The sequence below is a fragment of the Rhinolophus sinicus genome, chromosome 14 (genome assembly GCF_057876585.1).
Source record: "Rhinolophus sinicus isolate RSI-liver-muscle chromosome 14, RSI-T2T, whole genome shotgun sequence".
Taxonomy (NCBI): Eukaryota; Metazoa; Chordata; class Mammalia; order Chiroptera; family Rhinolophidae; genus Rhinolophus; species Rhinolophus sinicus.
In genome coordinates, this window is record NC_142514.1 from 42,966,181 (window position 1) to 42,989,110 (window position 22,930).

Genomic DNA, 22,930 nt, shown 5'->3' on the forward strand with positions numbered 1-22,930 from the left:
TTTCTGTAGGAAGGAATGAATGATGAGGACATCATTAGCGAGTTTTACATGTAATCACTAATTTTAAATAGAACTTAGTTAAAAGGAGATGATTTTTAGGAGGCAAATGAAGGGAATTGAACAACTTAACATTTCAGAACATGTCTTTCAACAGGTGGCAGAACATGTCAGGTTTTGAGTTTTTGTGAGTGAGTAGTTCTGGACAAGTGTAACTCCCATCCAGGAACAAGAATTACTGGAATGTTTTTCAATCAGTCTTGTATCAGTTGCGGTTCCTGGTCTAGAAAATTCTCTGAGATAGCCTGCCTAAGTGATCTGAGATCTCTGTAGAGGAATTTAGGTGCTGTGTATGGGTCAAGCCCCTAATTCTGTCAGTTCTTTTTAAAAGTACCAATAGCCAGTCTACTGGCAGCCATAGGCACATGACGGTATTATGTTTTGTTTAGTGAGGGTTCATGCATCACGTCACTTTGGAGCGTCACCGTAATTGGACCAGTTCTTAACCATCTTTGAAACCGCCCCAGCACATGGGATGCCTGCGTGAAACAACAAACTCATGCAAACCACCACATGTTTTTAAACAAACTCCAGCCTATTGTTTGAGAGTTGCTCTATGCTGGCAGGGCAGGGTGTCACTTCTCACTGTCCTGGCCAATCTGATTGGCCTGTTGACCTTGGCAAACAGAAAGCAAGGACCTGTGCTCCAGAGCTGAGCATGGTAGAACCAGGGTCGCATGCCCAAACCCTCGCCCAAACCTTTCTGACATTTCCATGGGCTTTGAGCCAGCTCTCCCCCTGGGTTTCATCTCATGTTTGTGGGAATACAAAGGAGTACTGAACCTTCCAGTTAATACAGCACCCCAACCCCCATTTCCCCCTTCCTGGAGAGGATAACAGTTCTGTTGACCATTATAATGCATTTTCTGTCTTCCAGCAATCCACACTGTCATTAATTTCTGCTGCTGACGTCAGGAAAGAGGATTATGTGTGTGTCTGAAACTGTTCCCAAAGTGCTCATTAGTCATAGATAATTGAAAAACTGGTAGGGGAAGATTTGGTGTAATAGCAGCCCCCGCCTGTGAAGAGGGGGTACAACCACCAGATAATTGTAGGCTCCAGCTTGGGACCGTTCACACGGAGTCTGCCCATCTGAGTGGGAATTCAGTGGACATGAGCCGAAGATCCTTCAACGCAATTACTTTTTTTTTTACACCCCAAGGTGAGGGTGTGTTCACAGGGACAGAAGCCAGCCAGATGCCAGAGTAAGAAAATCAGTGAATTGTCCATGGGAGTCTCTCCTGCCTTCAGGCTGAGGAGCAGGGTTTAGGAAAGATGCAAAGTATTCTCCGCAATATAATTTTGCTGTTAACTTAAACGAGTTTGTTTTGATCACAAAAGAAATACAAGGTCATGGTATAGAACAGAAGCACAAATGGTAGAGGAGAATTGCCCTGCGTAATGATATTCCGCGTATTTTTCTAGGACTTTTCTGGAAGTATAATATGTGCTTCCATTCTTGTATTCACAGTTGGGGTTACACTCTGAATACTATTCTGCATCTTGTTATTTTCACTTAATTTATCTTGGACATCCTTCCAAATCCATAGCTTAATTCTCCCTCATGCATTTTAATGGCTGTGTAGTATTCTGCTGAATACATGTGTCTAATTTATTTACGCTGACCATATTTAAGGGGGAAAATACCTTTTAAAAAGTTACACAAGAAATGTACGTTCAGTGGAGGACAATTAGAAACTGTAGATTAATGAAAAGAAAAAAAAAATCACTCATAATTTCTCCATCCAGAGAAAGCCTTTCTCTGTATCCCCCCCCCCACCCCCCACCAGGAATGCATTTTTACAAATAGACCATCTACCTTCTTTGTTGTTCTTAAAATGAAGTCGTACTCTACATAATGTTTTGCAGCCTGCATTTTTCAGTTAGCTTGATTGTTTTAAAGATAAAAAACTATTTCCCCTTTGAGCCTTTCTCTACACTGCAGGTTTATCTTACAAAACAAACTGTCAGCTGGCAGGGCCCCGTTGCCTCAGTTGTCCTGTCTGAGGTCCCCTGCTCTCTGTCCAGTGGGCCCCACTGCTCTGCTCCTCCCGGTGTCCTTTCTGCGAGCCTACTGAATGCCTCAAGCACTCTGTCCCGTGGGGCTCCCAGCAGTGAACCTGCTTTTTGCTCTAATGGCATCCATTTCCCCTGAGTCTGATAACTCTGAAACCAGCAATCTGCCATCTGTCTTTCCAGACCAGGCTCAGATGTCACTTTCATCTTGATTTCCTCCACTCCCCTGAGCCAACCTCGCCATGCCTCCTTAGTGCTCCGGAAACACCACATACATTCCACCTTTAAAGCATTTTAAACTGGTCCTGAGAACCTTGGTTTACACAGAACAGTGTGAGTCTTCTGAGGTCAGAGGCGTCCACACCTAGATCTTGGCACAGGGTAGGTGAAAATCGATGGCGATCATCATTATTACCTTTGTGACTGAAATGTGTGTTAAAATGCATGTGTGAATGGTTGAATGAAGATGGGAAGAGTTTGCAAATGCAGAGGCTGTAAAGCCCTGATTACCTCTGGGAAAACCAATGCCGTGAATAATTTAATTTTATGGTGAAAGGAGGATTGTACTTTGGGAAAAGTTGTCAAGATGCGCTAAAGCTTGCTTCTGACAGCTCCTCTAGTCCCCTCAATGCACCTCTAGCAGATGCACTTGTGTGATCTGATGAAGTGATTTCTCTGAGAGGGCCACCTATTTCTGTCATCCTGTGTTATGCCAAGCTGTTTCCTTTTGGTCTCTAGATAAACAGAGCTTCTTCCTGCTTAGGGTCCAGATAGACTATTCCTGAAGGCTGTGGTTCCGGCTCAAAGCAGGAATGTTGATCTTTGTGAATATTTATTTTCATTCCTAGACCACTGGGCTGAGGAGAAGGCCTGGCTCACTGCCCTAGGTTGGATTCTCTGGAGGCAGAGGCTGAGACAGATTTGGGGGTAAAAGATGTTTTCTAAGGGTTTCCACCTGTGAAAGAAAGGGGGCGGGAGTATGATCGACAGAGGGAGACGTGGAATCGTGATGCAATCCCACCACCCTTGGCCCACCCAACAGAGTGCTCTGGAGTGAGCTCTGCCCATTGGAGCCCTTTGGCTCATGTTTTGCTAAGTCACTGGGTATGGCTGCCCTGGAAAACACATCACCTTGTCAGGTGGCCTGAAGGAGCAGGCAGCCGGAGGCTGTCTGCCAACCTCACCTGCCCACGTGGGCAGCATGTCCATCCTTAATGGGGATCCTGATGGTGACATGTACCAATCTACCATACTCCCCATATCCAGGCCACCATCATGACCTGCCATTTATTGCTCCACATAATCTCTCCTGTCGGCCTCTGTTTCTGCATCTCACTTGCCAATACCTTCAGGAAGGCCCTCCTCTTTTTTCTTTGGTTGCTGAAATAGCTTCACAGTTGTTTTCTTTTACCCCATTCTGTCCTTGGCTACCATGCTGCCAGAGAGATATTGAAAAATACCCAAATCTAGTCACCTTCCTCCCTAGCCTAATGCTCCTTTGGAGACCCCAGGGGTCTTCCTGATTAAATTCAAACACCTTCCCCTGGCTTATAGCGCATGCACTCTCCTCACTGGCTTCTCCAACCTTACCTGCCTCCTCCACCCCCTGCCAGTTCCCACCTCAGCTGATGTTTCAGTTCACTCAGCCCTTTGGCCAGTCTCCTGTCTTTAGGGCCTTTGCTCCATTGCGAAGCCTGCTGAGAAATCCACCTGTGGTCTTCTAGCACGCGATTGGAATCCAGAACCCCTGACCGTAAGACCAGGGTTCTGTCTGTGCCTCACCAGTCACGCTTCTTTCTAAAGGATGGTTCGGAAGACTGGGAAGGGTACTCTACCCTGTTCATCCTCCTTCTGTCTGGAACCTTGAATGACAATTACACCTTCTACATTTGTGAAGATTGGGATGAAGGTGGAATAAAATTCCCATTTTGACCTTCCTATGAAAAGTAGCCCTTTAAAAACAAGAACATTGAATGTACATGCATACGTCAGAGATGCTGTTGGTTCCGTTCCAGACCAGCGCAGTAAAGCGAGTCTCATAAGAAGGCGGGTCATAATCACTTTGCTGGTGGAGGGCCTTGCTTCAGTTTGTAGAAAAAGACACATCTGTGAGGCGCAAGAAAGCGAAGCACAGTAAAACAAGTCTGTGCAGTGGGCATGATTTTCAAACTGCTACTGTTTAAACATCCATAATGTTTGTTCCAAAAATGCTTCTCTTCATTCCCTCATTCACTTAATTTTTTTTTTTAGTAGCTGCACCAAAATATAATGTAATGAATAAGGGCACAGGTTTGATATTAGAGTGGAATCCATGGCCTGTGCTCTGACACGTAAGCTCTGTCACTGTGGGGAATTTACTTTCCCCTGATAAATGTGCCTCACCCCATCCATCCTTGCCATGGGGACAATAATAATATCTTTCACATGGGGTCCTTGTGACAGTGAAGTGAGAAAACGCATGATATGTCCTCAGCGCAGTCCCCTGGGACAGAAGTGCTCACTAAACGTAAGTGCTGCCTATTATGGGCTAGAAACTAGACATAGTGGCATAACTAAGACAGTGGCCAGAGCCCAACTGTCCACTGCTCTCTGACAGTCTTCTGCTGGCCTGGGCAGGCACAGCAGACTAGAGGTTCTCCTTGCTCTCCACCCGAATATTGGAGCACGTCACATGAACCTCTAGACCAGCACTGTCCAATAAAACTATAATATGAGCAACATATGTAATTAAAATTTTTCCAATAGCCACATTGTAGTAAAAAGAAATAGATGAAATTAATTTTAATATATATTATGGAATATATCCACATATTTCAACATGTAATTTATATAAACATTATTAATGAGATATATTCATTTTTGTGGATTAAATCTTTGACATTTGGTGTGTATTTTCCACTGATTACATCTCAGTTCAGACACTGAATTTCTAAACAATTGATTTAGATTTCTTAAATTAACATTGAAAAGTAGATTTGCACACCCAAGTTGTTCCAAACATACTTGAATCTTTTTCGGGGCCTGAATTGTATATCTGTTTTTAAATTTAAAATGGAATGAATTAAAATTGAGTGAAAAATTCAGCCCTGCAGTTATTCCAACTTCTTAAGATTTCAAATGCTCAATCCACATGTGCCGAGTGGCTACTATTATTGGACAATGAAACTCTAGAAGCCATTGCAGCAGTTTCACTCGTCTTCCTCTTCTTTTTCTTATCTAAACTTTATTTTCAAATTCAATTATAGAAAGATGCTTATTACCTATAATGGATAAAAATGGTGTTGTGGAGGTGCTTTGTTTCCAGTTAGGAAAGTGTGGTGAGTCATTCACCCTCCTGCTCACTCTGACCCTCACCCTGACCTCCACCCCTAGGAGTTCTGAAGCACCTCTGCCCATCCCTGGAGCTCCAGGGAACAATGAACAAGTGGTAGGTGTCTTGGTATGCAGCAAATTGCCGACCACACATTCAGAAGCCTAGAATGTTGGAGCTCAGAGGAATCTTAGCATGTATATGAGTCTACCCCACCTTTCCTTGCACTGCAGAAACACGTATTATAAATTCCTTGCCAATGGGGAGGGGGAGTACTCAGCCTCTCTAAACACCTGAGAGCAGATGGCTTATTTCATTTGGTTCTGACTTACACCATTCTCTGTGTCCTGAACTCTTCTCCTTAAGTAGGTTGAGGGCAAGGACCGCCATTTACAGCTCCACAGCACCCACACAAAGCAAGACAATCAATAAATTCTTAACTGAAGGCCTTTCTGACTACAGGAATTCAAGGTCACTTGAAATATCAGGGTCGCTGCATTACACAACTCCAAAGAACACCATTCAAATTGTATTCTATGGTTGTGCAAGTAGCAACCTTGTAAAGTTTGCAAAGTTTAGACTGGGCTTTCTTTTCCAACTGTGGAAAACTTTTAAGAAATTTTTTTTGGAACAAAATTATTCTCTCTGTTATCCTCTGATTAGAAGCAACTACATGAGTAAATTTTCTCACCTTCCTTAGAAATATATGTTCATTAGGCAGTATGTATGGATGTGAGAATGTGTGTATGTGGGGGTGGGGTATGCTGGTAGAGCTGCTGTGTGAGAAGGCCCATTTAACAGTTTGACCATTTTAATCTTGTTTTCAAGTAGCCACTGTGTTTATGTCTTTTGAAATTTCCTATTAATGGAATGTTTCTCCAGTTTGAAAGGTGCCTTAGAGCTCTTGGCTTTGTAAAGCACCCCAGAGTGTGATCCATAAGAACTAAGAACATACACTATTACCGAATGAGCAAAGGGACCCTTTGTGGCTGCATGGTTTCTATCTTTGTGAAGTTGAGGAAATGCAGAGGAAAGGGGAGGGAGCAGACGGGTTCTCTTAAGAAAATCCTAGGTCCGCTTTTGTGTTTTTCAAACTGACGCGTGTTTGTTTTTTCTCATGTCTACCCAGGAAACCAAGTGCTGCCTCCCGGAGCTTCTCTTGGAAATGGGCTCACACCAGAGGCCGCAAGAGACCTTGGCCTTCCTGCTGGAATCGCTGTGGCAGCCTCGCTTATTGATGCCCATGCGGGAGGACTAGGTAATCTCCTCCTCTGTGTCCATGGCCAGCGCTGTGTTCACCTAAGACACTCCTTTCCTGGTTTTAAAGCAAAGATCAAGGGTTGGTGACTCAAAATACAGCAATGACATCTTTTTGCAGTTAGGCATTTGGACAGAATTATAGAACTTTATCAAATATGGAATTTATTTATAACTTTATTAATTTCTCCATGCAGAATAATAGAAAAAAATGATCTGAATCAATATCTGGATGGTTCTTTGGTTTCCTGAAAATTTGAAAAAGATAGGTTCACTTCCAACTAGTATATATGACTATGGTGTGTTTACCTGCACCGTTCTTTCTAAAGGAATTCCAAAACTCTTACAAGTCTAATTGATGTATTTCCATAATATAGTTGTCTTGTATCTTATATCCACTTACTTGAGTGTAGTCTTGATTTCATATCCTAAATAACTGTGAAACATAGCATTCTTGTATTCATTATTTCAAAGATCTGTTAAATACTTACTATGTCTCATTCATGGTGCTAGGGGATAGTGAATTTAAAACATCAGAGTACATCTTACAAAGCAAGCTTTGTTTTGTGCTCTGTTTCCATTTTATGTGTATGTGCATGTATAAACTGGGCCATGATGAAAATGAATTTCTCACCATGGATCATAGTCAGAAAAACTTTGAAAGATATTCTCGTCCACACTTCATAGAACAGCCAAGAATTATCTTTCAAATACTTGCATAGAATTGTACTCCCAGAACTCTGGCCGTGAATTCCAACTCTTTGTCTTTGCATGTTTATGCTCTTCCCAGAATGACTGGTCCTCTGCTTCCTCCATGGCTAACTCCGACTCTGGCTTGAAGACTCATATCAGATGCTTTCTCCTCTGCATAGCCTTCCTTGGAACACTCAGATTCATTTAGACATTCTCTAAGTTGTCCTCCTTTCAGTACTTTTGCCTACCACTATTGAAGAAGTGATCACATTGTATTATAATCACTGATTTATCCACTTGTCTTTTCCACTAGAATAGGAGCTCCTTGAGGGCAGGGCATTATAGTATCCATCTTGTATCACCTGTGCTGAGCCCTGTGTCTGGTTCCTGTAGGTGCGTAATAAATGTATTACACGAATAAAGTCACATGACGGCAAGACTAAGGTGAAATGGCTTTAACCTGTAGAGTGAGAGTTAATCTGTTTCCTTATGTGGCAGATTATTAAACAATATCTTTTTCTTCTACATAGTCCATGGACTTTCAGAGTAGGGTAGTTCTCACTGATCTGTGCACATGTCTGTCTTGTTCATTTTTGTGTGTTTAGGATCTAGTACAGTGCTTGAGAAATAGAGAGCAGCCAATAATACACGTGGGGTGGTTGAATGGTAGATAATAGTGACTACAGGCAAGGGTGTGTCTCTCCCTTTTCAATGTGAGCAGTGTATGCTTTTGATTTGAATGTCAAGATTTTGATTTTTAAGGACAGACACAGAGAGCATTTGTGATGTAGGTAGGTGCCTGAAGTTCTCTGAGTTACTACCCTGGTAAGAAGTATACAGGAAAACGCTCCTTCCTTTGGCTAGGCGTTGGAGAACCTTAGCCTTCTGGACTCCATCTGCCTTCCCATGAATCTGATCATAGTTTTCTTTTCCTGCTTCTCTAACAGAACACAGGATTCACTACTTTAAGTTACTGATATAGCTTGAGGTCTGACACAACCTCAAAAAATGGTTAGATGAACTCCATGCTAAGACATCACTGAATGTCAAGTAAGAATCCAGCTTTGGAGATCAAAATTGGATACTATCCAGGCCTCACACAAACAAGCCCTGACAGTCACGGTCCCTTCAAGCACTGACCGGGCATGACCTCCCTTGGACCCCACATTCTGACTAGTAAAAGGGGTCAGTACACTGCTTTGGAGAAATCCTCCTGGACTCTCATTCGCAAAGGAAGCATGGGACTGGGGGGCCAAGACAAAAGAAGCGAGTAAAGTTCAACTCATGCCTTTTCTGATTCTGGGAAAAGAAGCGGAAGGACTTTGTGGGCATAAAAACCGAAGATAAAAGAACATTTTGTTCTTAAGGTGCTGGTTAGTAAGCTCTCCAGCAGACAGCCAGAAGATAGGAGTAGCTTTGTTTGCTCTTTGTGGGGGTGCTTCTGGCCCGGGCTCCTGCTGCTGTTATTTTTCTAGCTTATAAAAATAGTGTTAACTTTGTTCCAAGGTCTGTTCTTGGCTCTAGCACCCCAGCTGTCCTGAACGGCAATAACAACCTGATTTCTGAGGCCCCTCTCCTCTCAGTTGTTTTTATCGATCAGACAAACTTCTAATAGTCTTTCAAATCTTGCATCAGGTGGCATCTCCTCTGAGAGCCCTCCCTCACTGCCCCAAGCTGACTTATGCACGTCTTCCTCTTTGCTCTTGGATTGCCTCCATTACTGTACACATTATCAAGCTGTACAATTTTGTCTCACTTACCAGTTTGTAAACTCTGAGAGAAAGCACTCGCCGTTTCACCCATATATCCCAGCATCCAGCATGGTGCTCTGCGTGTGGAGGAGCCTTCCTTGGTGCATATTTAGCGGATGAGTGAATGAATGAATGAATGAATGAATGAATGAATGAATGAATGGCGTGTCCTCCACGAGGGAATGATATTACAACTGAGAAATACAGTGTCTTTGTATTACAGAGGCAGTTGCCCCTATATTGTAAGTATACCTGGCTCAGTTCTCCATGAAGCAGAAGAGTGTGGTTGGAGCACTCCCTGATCCACTCCTAGACATGAAGGAATCAGCATCCTTTGTGCTCCCATCATGTTTGCAGGTGTTGGCCAAGAGTAAACTGTGTGCCTAGGTTTAGCATCATTCTTTGGTTCCAGATACTGGATTTCTTGCCAGATGTTGAACTGGCTTAAATTGCTCATCTGGGCCATATGTTGCATTGGCTTAAATTCCTCATCTGAGTTGCAGAGTCAAGTCAAAATGAAGATTTTTGAACTTTCTTTCTCTCTCTTCTCACCCCTTCTCTTTTAATAGCAGAATTGGTTTAACCAGTCTTGCAAAGAGTTTCTGGTCCATGCCCTCCTAAAGCAAAACATAGTTTGTTCCAGTGAATAATAAAACATGCCAATTTCTTCTCACCATTGTCAGTGTTCTGGAAGCAATGCTGATTCTCAGAGCAACTTTATGCATGCTATTATTTTGTTCCTTCTGTCCAATGAGACGATGAAGCTAGTAACAAAGATGGCCTGCCTCGCCCAAAGTCACACAGTTAGTGGGTGTAGAGGCATGATTGAAATCCACGCCATCTGATTCCAAGCTCGCACTTGTAATCACTGTGCTATATGGAATGTCTTAGCTGTTAAAATGTGATCCATTCTACTCTTGGATTTGACCCTTAAAATATCATTTGAGCAAGTAACAAATATTTTTTTAAAAAAGTTTTTCAATGAATATTTATTGATGACCCATTTTACTAGTTGATGGGGGTGTAAAGTAGATATGAGAGAGAACTGGACTTCTGGGAGTTTGTAGTCTAGTAGAGAAAATAAACATTACATAAACAATTGCAATTATATGTGCCAAGTATGGAGTGTCTTAGGAAAACATAGAATGTGTCCAAAATTGAGACGTGAAGAATTTTAAAAGAATTCCTAGAGGAAGTGATGTCTGGCAATGTAATTGCAACATTTCTTACCCGATTATTGCTTCTTGTAAATTGAAATTTATTTACTCACTGTAACTTTTAAACTTCAATTAGGCTTTTCTTCCTAATACCAACAACAGCATTGTCATTAATTCAAACAAATATTAGAACTGCTACTCTTATTTGTACGACTATTGTTATAACCATTCTCACTTGCCTTCTGTGTGCCAAGTACTTTGACACTTGACATACTTTTATCTCTTGCTCCTCACAATAATCCTTCAAGGTAGAAGTTATTTCCTATTCTATACATGAGGAAATTAAAGGCAGAAAGCATAACATTTCCATAATTACATAACTAGTATGGCAAGATTTGAACTTGAGCCTGACTCCAAAGCTCGTGTGTGTGTATTTTCTCTATATTAGTGGTTCTCAAGCAGGGGTGATTTTAAACACCCCCCCACACACACCACACACGCACACACACACACACACACACACACACACACTCCCCCCAGAGGACATTTGGCAATGTCTGGAGACATTTTTTGATCGTCACACCGGGGGAACGGGGGAATGGTACTGGCATGTGGTGGGTAGAGGCCAGGGCTGCTGCTAAACGTCCTGCGATGCTCAGGACAGCCCCACAACAAAGAACTATCCAGCCTGAAATGTCAGTAGTGCTGAGGATGAGAAACCGTCCTCTAACCTGAAACGTCTCCATTGATGGTATTTCCCTCCATCGATTCAGTTTATTTGTAAATAGAAGTAGAAGCCAGGAAACAGCCCAAAATAAGGGTTTTGCTATCATATAAGTATGTTGTCAACATATATTTCAGGAAATTAACTCTTTAGTGAAAGTAGTTGTGAGGTAGGAAAACTGAAGTGAAGGCTGCGGAGTGGGGAGTATAGGATGATTCCCGCCTCATCTGTCTCACTGCGAGTCCAGCCGCACTGTCCCACTTGTCTTTTCAACACATCACGCACACCCTGCCTCTGTGCCTTTGCTCGTGTATGGAGTTCGCTGGGTTTGGGGCGGCCTCCCCTGCCCTTTCTACCCAGACAATCCGACTCGTGCCTCAGCACTCACTGTACATGTTACTTCCCTTGTGGGAACTTTTCCAAACTTAACCCCACTCTTAGAAAAAAGTGAATCACTCCCTGCCACGTGTTTCTACAACACTTTGCACCTGTGTCAGTTTTCCCACCGTATCGTGTTCACCGTTGTGTGGTCCTCATCCATCACAGAACCCCGTCAGTCCTCAGTAAATCGGAGAATCAATTAAGGTAAGAAATTAAAATGAAAGATCAAAAACAAGGATTGCTAAATCTGGGTGAGGGGGCCTTTTAAAAATATAGATTCCCAGGCGCCTATCCCTCGGAGGAGTCTGAGTCTGAATGTCTGGGGTGGGGCGTGGGCAGCCAGTTTGTAAGGCGGAAGGTGTTACCTGGTACCCAGAGGAGACAGCCGCGGGGCAAGTTGGCAGTGGGCACATGGGTCAGAAGCAGCAATGATGCGCAACTGCCAGGTAGACAGGTCAGACCAAACCAGAAGTGTGCTGAGAAGGAGCCAGGCGCACGCTCAGGCCGAGAGCTGGGGGCAGGAGGGAGCAGAGCCGACCAGAAAGTGGAGGTGGACCCAAAGAGGCAGATGGTCTGTAAGGAAAGGAGGGGGATTAGACGAGCAGATAAAGTCATGCCGGGAATGTGGAAGGAGAAAAGCAGTGCCAGTGCCTGAGCAGCTAGAGCAAGGATAATTCTGGGTGTTCCAGGATGCAGATCAGAGGGGGGAGAGCGTCTTTGTTAATGTGATTTTGAGTTTATCAGTTTAAGTTGAGGTTTAGTTTAATGAGAACCCCCTCTCCTGAGACCGAAGCAGCTGCATGAACTGTGGCGAGGGGTAGAGGGGAGATGTGGGGAAGGATAGCTTCGGGTTTCCTAGGCGTTCCTGGAGATCTGTGCTGCTCTGGACTGCAAGAGACGGGCTGTAGCTGAGACACCAGTTTTTTTCTCTCTGGTCAAGAAGTTGGGAGGAATTACGGCCCTGGGGCTATAGCCAGCTCCCCCTGGCCTGGCTCTTGTGTCACACAACTCAGGATATATGGTTGTGAACCTGCCCTGAAATGGTAATGTCTTTAATTTGATACAAATGCTTCTGTTTGGATAATGAATGATCATAGTCTTTAGAACTAAAAGGTTGCTCCAAGATTCTCTATACCAGATTCTTCAATTTGCAGATGAGAAAACTGAGGCCCAGAAAAGCAGGGAAGCATCCAAGGTCACCCCAGCAAATTACAGTCAGAATTGAAGTTTGAGACTGGGTGTCCTAATGCATCAGCCAGGGGCCCTGCCCCCATTGTGCTGCACCACCTCCAAATTAGGAAGACGGAATGATTTCAGGTGTTTGGGGCTCTGCCAGTCATGGGGAATAAGACCAGGGCTATTAGACCAGGCTAGTTAGTTTTTGACTGCATGGTAGGGAGATAGGTAATATTAAAGTTGATATTAATTTTGTTGATTAATGTTGATATTAATCTCATTTGTGTACTGACTTGCCATTTTCAAACCATCACCCAGGTATTTTTACCTCCTGTAATGGTTGAATAAACGGACACTCCGGGGGGTAAAGGGATTTGCCGAGAAAGTTACAAGATCAGGAAGGGTTGGACCAAGACTCAAACCCTGACCTGTGTGTCGCTCCCCAGGACTTCACATGTGCTTTGGTGCAGCCTTTGTGTCAGACTGCTGAACCAGTGCTACCTAGTGAATGGAGCAGATGTCTCACCTGGTAGGAGGTAGCCCCTGATCTGAAGCAAATCTCTGACCAACTCATCAGCTTTAGAACCTTATTGGGTATTTAGAGGGAATTTTTAACCAGAAGAGTTTACTTATTCTCGTATATTTGCATATAACTGAAAAGATGAGCTGCTATTTTCCTTTGCTGAGCTTGGGAACAAAAACAAAAACACACAGAATAACCCAGCCCCAGGTTCTGACACTGCCAACCACCTGTTAGGGGGACTTCCTACTCCAAGTTCAAAAGGTAGAGGACTACTGGAGAAGTGTTTGTTTGGGGGCCCAGGGTCTAATATTGCACTTGCGTCACTGGCTACAAGAATAGGCTTACCCCAAAAGACCACTGTTTTGCATGGCACAAAAACTCAACACATGGTGCTTCCTTTCACATCATATAATATCCATGAGCACTAATGTTTACTTTGGGGCTTGCACATCAGCAGCTGTTGGTGGGAAAATGCACATTTCTCGTTATCACCCCTTGGCGGCAGCCTCACGTCTCAACCGCTGGCTGCTTCCTTATCTCTCCATAGGCCTGGTTAATTTCCTTGTTTGCCATTTTCTCTTCACTGTGCGTTCATATAAGTCATCATAAAGAGCAAAGAGAAATACTTTTTTTGATTTCCCCATGCTGAGATCTTAGGGATTTTCTCATGGCACACTGCAGCCAGTGGAGATGTCTGGAGAAACTAAAAATATTCTTGGAATATAGAAAAATTGCACTAGTCTCCAATTATATCATTCAGCAGCATCACCGCCACCCCAGCTTTCCATAAGTCTAATCAGTATCGTGCACTGTACTCATGTGAGAATTTGGCTTCTGAAGATGATGAGAATGAAAAATCTTAAGGAAACAGCACAGCAGTTAGAACATATAATTGATGTGAATCCTGGTTCCAGTTGGGAAGTCGCCTGACACTCCATGCCTCAGTTTCTCCACCTATGAAATGAGAATAATAATAGTATCTGCCTTACAGTTGTTTGGAGAATAAATGAGCTCATATCTGTAAAGAACTTAGAACACTGCCTGGCAGTGGTGTGTATGTTTAGCTATGATTAATGTGATATCAGCAGATCTACATTATGAATGATAGCAGTAGACAAGAGAAATTCAAAGATTCGTTCCATTATATAACAGATAGGTGATGGCTTCCTTTTATGTACCAGGCATTGTTATAGATGTGTTGGATATAGTTGTGAACAAAGATCCTACTCTTACAGAGCTTCTGTCCTGCTGGGGGAGTCCATAATCTCCCATATAGACACATGTATATATTTTTATGTACATTTTATTATGCATGTATGAATGCATGTATGTACACTTGTATACATGCATGTGAGCATCAAGAAAACAAAAGTCATGACTACAGAAGAAATAAACAATTTTAACATAGACAATGAAGACATTGAAAGTATTAAAGATGTCACTTACCTTGGTTCAGTCATCAATTCAGATGGAGACAGTAGCCAAGAAATCAAGAGCAGGCTGAGACTCAGAAGGGCAACAGTGGAAATATTAGGAGAGCTCAGCAGGAGCAACGAAGTGTCATTAGAAACCAAGGCTAAGATCATCCACACCCTAATATTCCCAACTACTATGTATGATGCGAAAGTTGGACAGTGAAGAAGACTGATAGGGAAAAAATAGATTCACCTGAAATATGGTGCTGGAGGAGAGCTGTACAGATACCCTGAACTGCCAGAAAGACAGAGCAAATTAAGCCTGAAACATCACTGGAGGCAAAAATGACAAAACTGAAGCTGTCCTACTTTGGGCACAAAATGAGAAGGCAGGGTTCTTGGGTGGCCGGATGGCTCAGTTGGTTAGAGTGCAAGCTCTCAACAACAGGGTTGACGGTTCGATTCCCACATGGGACGGTGGGCTGCACCCTCCATGACTAGATTGAAGACAACGAGCTGCTGTTGAGCTTCCAGAGGGGCGGCCGGATGGCTCAGTTGGTTAGAGCATGAGCTCTCAACAACAGGGTTGCCGGTTCAATTCCTGCATGGGATGGTGGGCTGCACTCCCTACAACTAAAGATTGAAAACGGCGAATGGACCTGGAGCTGAGCTGCACCCTCCACAACTAGATTAAAGGACAATGACTTGGAGCTGATGGGACCTAGAGAGACACACTGTTCCCCAATATTCCCCAATAAAATTAAAAAAGAAGGCAGAGTTTTTGGAAAAGACAATAATGCTGGGAGAAACAAGAGCAGCAGGAAGAGAGGAAGACCAAATGTGAGATGGATGAACTTTATAAAGGAATCCATAAGTGTGCTGACCCAGAACCTGAGCTAGGCACTACCGGAAAACACTTGATGTGGACAACGAGCTTATGGCTGGCTACATTCTTACCACCTCCATTTAAAGAGAAGAATGACACTTACCCAGACTCAGGCAGTTCGTGTGATGGAATGGAGAGCAGAACTTTGCTCCGCCACCTGACTCCAGGTCTGCCCCTCTTACTTATATAGCTTCACCCGAGCCCGTGTTAACTGAGTTAGCCATGGATGATTTCATTAAAAAGGTTAAAAAACCCCAGGAAACATGGAGAATCTTTGAATCAAATGTTCAGGTCTAAAGAAAGCTAAGGTCTTATATTTTGTTTAAAGAGAGTGTGTTAGGCTGTTGATCTGTATCGTCACAGGTTCCTGAGATGAATTTAACCTAGAGAGTTAAAGTGTGCCAGCCTGTGATTCACCACCGTGAAACCTAAGAGGGGGACTCTCCCACCAGTATCAATAAGATGAGTGAAAACTTTACACGCCTTCTATATTTAGGCCTTTCACAGCTGAAAGCTGTAAAGAAAAACCCACACAATTCAGTTCTGTGAAATATGTTAAATGTACCGGAATACTGTGGCTCTTGTACATACATTGTCTGCTTTACTGTGGTGTAATGTTATTGCCCAGCCTAACATGTGGCCTAATAATTATTTCCCGTGTGCCTATCTCTATCATTTAATGTAGTACATAGACAGTAACACTTAAACATTTAAATATATGATTACATTTTCGTCTCCCCTACTTAGGCGGTGAGCTTTTTGTGGGCGGTGGAATCTGGTCATGTTCATCTGTGTAATTTCAGACCCCAGCACTCGACCCAGTAAATATACACATTAGTTAATGGTTTTGTTTGTAAACACTATGCTAGGTACTGTATTAGTTACTGCGGCAAAGACAGTAATATAAAGAAATAGAAATATAATTAAGTTCTATAGGAATTTGAAAAAGGGAGAAGTGTCAGTTGAAACGTTGAGGCAAAGGAAGGGCAATGATGCTATATTCATTGTGTAACTTCACTATGACAAATGTGCTTGATGGTCTGTATGTATGACCTTCACAGCAGTTTGCTCAAGGCCACACAACTGGTGACAGCCCCCCAGGACATCAGCTACCATGGTCCTTCAGGGTGGTGGGAGGGGTAGCCTTTGAACTGAACCCAGGATGAGCGATATTTTCTCCACTGCAAACAGTGAAATGTAGAGTATTTTGGATGGAGAAAATAATTTAAGTGAAGACACTAAAATGGGGTTGGGAAATGATAAACATTTCAACTTGGCCAAAACCTGTGGTACCTCTAACGGGTTCCTGGAAGAGGAGGCTGTAAAGATCAAATAGGCGGGGGCAGAATCACAGTCCCTGAACACGACGCTGACACGTTTGTGCCTCCTTCGCGTCCCCCCCAGGCATTGGCAAGCCACTGAAACTGGTTGTCAGCCAGAGAGTCATTCCAAGCGGGGCTTTATGTAATTTTCATACACGGTAATTTGGGGAGAGGAAAGAGTGAAGGGTAGCCTGAAATAGGCTTGTGGCGATGGGCCTTGAAAAGAAGGGAATTTGAAAAGAAGACAGGAAATTTGACAACTTTTCTTGTTTTTCCCCCTAAATCCATTGATAAGGCAAGAGTTGTTTAAATTTTTGGATGCTCTCTATAGTTCCCCTAGCTATTACTAAATTAAGTGTATGGAAGTATCTTTTTTAAATTTGAAAAAGATTACTCTCATATTTGCCAGAAGATAATAAAATAACTTGTTAACTTCAAGACAGGCAGGGTAATTCATCCAATTTCTAAGCTGGGCATTCATTAAAACCTATTGTCTTTAGTTCACTGGAGATATCTAGTGAACTCATTCATTTAAAGTAGAGCTATGAATCCTGAAGTTAAATAAGCAAAATGAAGTCCCCCTTGGAGCCTGGGGCTGGCACGGAGAACGGAGAGTAAAAGCCTGGGCCAGGGCTGCCGTCCTTAGAAGGTGGCTGTCGGGAGCAGGTGCAGAGGGGGAATGGGAGGGCTGGATCTTGATCTCTGCTGAAGCAGAGATGTCGTTTCAACTGTAGTGTTTGAAAAATGCCAGTGTGTTCCTCCTGGGATTTTCTGTAATTCATTTTTGCTCTCATCTTGCACACTATTTATTTACCTAAGCCTTTGTTCTCCTTGAAACTATTTCAGCCACATGTCATTTATTGTGTTAAAACCCTGGGCCCTTTATTCTGCTCAGGGTTTTTTTGTTCCTCTCTCCAGCTGCTCTACATATCACTTAATTCCCTGACTCTGGCCTGACTCTTACCCCGTGGTGGGAGTCACCTTACACTTCCACCCCTACTCTCCTGGGAATGGGGTGGGGGAGTAAAATCAGGATCCAGCTTCAGGATCTATTTTTCTTTTCTGTCTCCTTGTTGTCTGAAGCTTGGGGCAAGGTTAGATTAATCAGTCTAGGTGTGGTGGAGGCCCGTGCCCCTCCCCCGGGGAAATCCTAGCCCCATAGAAACTTGGCCTGGTTTTGGCTCTCAGAGCGAATTCCAGGCTTTGAAGAATCTGTCAATGTTCAACTAACCCTAACAAAACCTCTGGAAGTTTTTGATAGAACCGAAACTCATACCAAGGGAGGAGGTGCTGAGCTTGGCATCGGAGGCTAGGGAGAGAAAACTAGCCTGCCAGCTGTTTTTCTCTGAAGTTTCAGGCCTCTTCCCTTAGTTTCAGCGTCCTAAAGAGTCTGTCTGAGCAAGTCAGGTCTCCTTCCTGGCATCTTCCCGAAGCGGCTCACCGGTCTGCTCTGCGTGATTGCGGTGATTGTCAGGGCTGCTGGTTCCTACCTCCAAGACTCAAAGAGTCTTCAGATAATTTTATAAATGAAACCATTTGTCTAGGGGCAAGAAACGGCTGCTGAAGGAAACCTAGTCCTCTTATCTCACCGGGAGAAATTGGACACTAACGTTTATTTAGTAACTCCTGTATCTCAGGCACAAGGCTACTACATGTCTCCCCCGTAGGTTAAGCAGCCATTCCCATTTTCTCAGGACTTGGCGGGGTGGCTCCTGGGACGCTGGGTACAGTGCTAACACCAGGGATAATGACCCTGTACAGGAGAGGCCATTATTCTCACCCTATCCCGGAGAAGAGTGAGGTGCAAAGAGGCAAGTTAGTCTATAGGTTACACAGCACACGTGTGCTGCTAGGGCTCAAACAGAGATCTTGCCATCCTGAGACCCAGAGAGCTCCACCATCCAAGGTCTTCAGAAGACAAGGCTCCATCCCCTTCACATTATGTAGCCAGCAACCTTGCAGCATCTGATTACTTCTTTCTCCTGTGCCTTTGTTTTACCATGTCTTCTGTCTCAGGGTTTAACTGAAATGCCTTTCCCTCCCACTGCCCTCCCCCTGCTGGCTGACACAACTTCTGCCTCACCTCCTTCAGGAGGCCCTCCAAGACCAGGGCTCAGGGCTCCCTACTTTCATTAGCACTTCTTTAGATCTGAGTCACTGTTTCATACTATCTTGTAAGTGCCTGTATATCTTTCTACCCCGACTAAATTGAGATCTTGTAGAATGAAGGGAAACAATTTCCATCTGTAGATTTCTAGCACCTAACACAGTACCTAGTTTGTAATTGGGGATCCATACAGAGCTGTTGAATTGATTTGTAAAATGTCAGAAGGCAGCTGTGTGATTTAGCGTCAAAGTTTTAGATCTCGTTAAGGATTAATTCCATCAGAAACATTTGTGGTACTTTCGCCAGTTCCCTTAATTTTGGTTTCTTTACTTTAGAAAGTAAGTAATTTTTGTGGATTAGCTTGATCGTTTGGATTGGATTTCAACCTGAGCCTTTATATGTCTAAAGCCTGCGAGCAAAAGAACTTGTCTTTTATGAGGTCATAGATGAGACTGTCCAAGTAATCTGGAGGCTGTTTTGAGGTAGGAAAAAAGGAATTTCTGAAATCTAGTTTTTGCTTTGTCTTTACTGTGGATTTTGCTAGTGTTCCCCAAATCTCAGATTTCCCAGCTATTACATATTAGCCTACCTTTGAGATTTGATCTTTCTGAGTAGAAGGGAGGAACAGAGGAGTCAGACCTAGTTATTGAGGGTCTATTCTTTGTCTCTGGCTCGCCCAAAGCTCTTGCCTTGGTTTCTAATTGGTACAAGTTGTGGAAGAGTGTGGCATTTAGACAGAAGTGACAAATGCCATCACCAAGTTGAATTGCAGTAGGTATGGTGCTATATGTTATCGTGGCTCTTAGAGATGTAAACAGCTTATGGTTTATTCTCAGTAATGTTTAAAACGTCAGCTAGATTGTTACTACTACCTGGTACCTCATCTTTCTTATCCCCCTGGGTCTCCATTATTCTGTTATCAGTTGTATACACAAGGACAGAAAACAAGTGTTCCAATCAATCTCACTAAATCTAAATAACCCTGGCGCAGCACGCACCCTGCTGGAAGGGAGTGCCTCAACTGTCATGCCAAGCCCTGCTATTAACACCAAAGCTGAGAGTTGTCAGGAGTAACAATGGCAAAAATACATGGAGTAAACTATGATCCAGCCATTGTTCTACTCCCTTAATCTTCACAATAGCCCTGTGAGCTACACACTATGATCATTCCAGTTTTATAGATCAGGGAACTGAGGCACAGGACAGGTAAGTGATTTGCCCAACTGCCAACCCTAAAATCAGGCAGTCCAATTTTAGAGCCCTCGTTCTTAACTGTTATGCCCTAACTAGTTCAAATATCTAGGAAAAGTGTTTGACATCTCATTTAGACAAAGACCTTCTCTGTTGTCTTTCTGGCTTTGGGGAGGGGGGATTGCGGGGGAGGGGGAAGTTGGTAGTGTTAAGATGTTTAACATTTCTTTGTAGACTTATCACAGAGGATTTTTTTTTTTTTTTTAAATAAACCTACTTTAGGATTTAGATTGGGTGAATTCTAAACTGTTTTCTTTTTCCCAAGACCAAGGTGGTGCTTTGTCAAACTCTAGGATCACAGAAATCTTTTCAACTGTTTCACTCCCCTTCATCTGTTAGGCTTGACATAGACCTTTTGGGCTTGCTTTAGTGGCATTACAACAATAAATCCTGAGAGAGATCTGAGTTCAGCTATGCTGTCTTTGAATGCTTAGAATTCTTGTACGTAGTTGAAAAGAAAGGAATTATTTTCTGTAGGCTCCACGAGATTTCAAGTTGGGTAGATCTGCATGTGACACCTTCTTCCTCCAGTCTAGCCATGAGGGACCTGGGATAAGTTACCTGAAAATGTTGGTCTCGTTTTCTCTATTAGTCAAATACTGTGGCAAGAACTACCTCTCAAAATCATTATAAGAGAATTTAACACGATGATATTTGCAAAGTGTCAGGCACAAGGCAATTTTTCAATAACCGTAAGGATTTTAGGACCTTTCCTCTTTTCCAATGATTTTGACAATTCTAAACCAGGTGTGTTGTGAGGCTCCAGTAATAATTTTACTACTACCCATGAGTTGTCACTCAAAACTCTTCAGTATCTTTTACCATTAGTCACATTTAAGACGCAGAGCATTTGTCCATGATATAATCTGGTACCTTTATCTAGAAAATGTCTGTGCTTTACCACTATGTCTTGTGCTACATGTATTCATTCATTTGTCAAACAGCAGCAGAAATTAGTGAGCAGTGTCCAGACCTGCCCTGGCCTCAGTTTGCTCATAGGCTAGTAGATGGAAATAGCTATTTAATCGAATAAATTACAGATACAGTGATAGAATCTGTAGAGTGTCAGGGGCTGGAGTATGAAAGAAAGAGACTCTGTGGATTCCCCTCAGCTGGGGGACGGGGGGGGGGGGGGGGCATGGCCAGAAAAAGGCTTCTGATGGAAGGGCTGAGTCTTCAAAATGCCGTCCGTGTTCCCCAGGTAGATTGTCGGGGGATGGGGTGTATCGTGGAAAGACTCTCTTTAGCAGAGGGAACAGCATGAGAAATGCTTGGTGGCGTGGATCTGCTACGCACATTCAGGAATAAGCAGAGGACTTTATACCTGTGCCCAGCTCTTCTGTGGGTCCTAGATTTAATAGCTCCCATTGATTGAGTCCTGGTCTATTCCACATGCATTAATCCCCATAGCCGTTTTATAAGGTAGGTGTTGCTATCCGGAATCTGCAGATATCGCAATTGAGGTTCTAGCGATCAAGGCATTTGCACAGGGGCATGCACGTGAGATTATAGTTCTAGGCACGTTCTAACCCACAATGTCCAGTACACTATCCACTCGTCACACGTAGCTATTCAATTAATTAAAATTGAATAAAAGGGAAACTTTAGTTCCCCAGTTGGAGCAGCCACGTTGCAAGTACCCAGTTGCCACAAGTGCCTGACGACTGCTGTAGTGAGTGGGCAGGGCAGATACAGCATATTTCCATCATCTCAGAATGTTCTGTTGGACAGCACTGGTCTAAGCACTTTACATATATTGACACATCTAATCCTTTTAACAATCCTAAGAGGAGTGTCCTATTATTCAAATTGTACAGATGTAGATACTGAGGCCTAGAAGATAAGAAACTTAACCAAAGTCACATAATGAATGAGCCCATGTTTTTAAGCACAACATTATAATGCCGACCCCATATGTTATATTTCATGTAACACAAATGAATATTAGCTAAAAGAATAGAATTCAGTGTCTTCTTTTATGTAGACTGACTGGTGTTTGGTCCTCTGCAGACAAAATGTCTTCCATATGCTTCTTACTGTACCAGGAGTGTATAGTCATTGGAGCCGGCTTTTCATACAAGAGACTGGTGGTTTCCAGAGAGCCTCCTTCCCAGGGACCCTTTAAACCTCTTAGCCAGCTTAGTCAAGCAACTCATTTGATGAAATTTATCATTCAGTCCATTTCTCCAAACGGCCAAATCAGGAGTGTTAAGTTCATATAGTCTTAGGTTATGCTCAAAACCCTTCTCATCCTTTTTTTCTTCAGAGATGTCTGAGGTTGCTTCAAGAGGATCTTTTCAAGATGCCAACACATCCAGAGCAGACCTTTTTATTTTTCAAACACATGGGGGGAAAACTTCAGACTAGGAGACTGAAAATCCTAGTTTGAGTCCTACCTCTGTCTCTAAGTAAACTTGAGTTACTTCACCCCGCTAAAATTCAGTTTCTTCAACTGTGATCTGGAAATATAATAATATATATCGCAGGACTTTCTAAAAGCTAAATGAAGGGTACAGTGTTTGAGGATGCTTTGCAAGCTATAAAGTACTTTATGTAACTATAAAGTCTGAGATAATTATAACACAAATGCTAGGACTTGGGGTGTTTTTCTTCTATATAACCCTTTAAAGTTTTCAAAGCAGTTGCGGTTTGATAAATTACAGGATAACTGACTCTTAATCATAACATTTGTGAAGTCTTTTTTCTTTTACATAAGTATAGTAGATACTCAATAAATGTTTGCATGGAGGGATAGATGGTTGGTAGAGGGAGGAGGAAGAGGGAGATAGCAAAAAGGTAAATAGGAGACTTTTCATAAAGTTTTGATTTTTCCTTTTTAATTTTGTTTTAAAACATATTCCTTGATATGAACTATATTCTTGTTAATGTTGAGGGGTAGGAGTC

General features: G+C 42.9%; 1 protein-coding gene across 17 annotated transcripts in view; it reads left to right on the plus strand.

Annotated features, from left to right (window-relative positions):
• The window catches only part of FGGY (FGGY carbohydrate kinase domain containing), a 386,336-nt gene that overhangs the window by 196,056 nt on the left and 167,350 nt on the right, over nt 1-22,930 (plus strand). For all 17 annotated transcript variants that reach the window (XR_016018635.1, XM_074334784.2, XM_074334788.2 and 14 more), the window contains one exon: nt 6,513-6,641. Coding sequence is in view for 16 of the 17 variants with exons in the window: in XM_074334784.2 (XP_074190885.2) it covers nt 6,513-6,641 (129 nt within the window). In the remaining variant the exon portion in view is untranslated. The remainder of the gene's footprint in view (nt 1-6,512; nt 6,642-22,930) is intronic.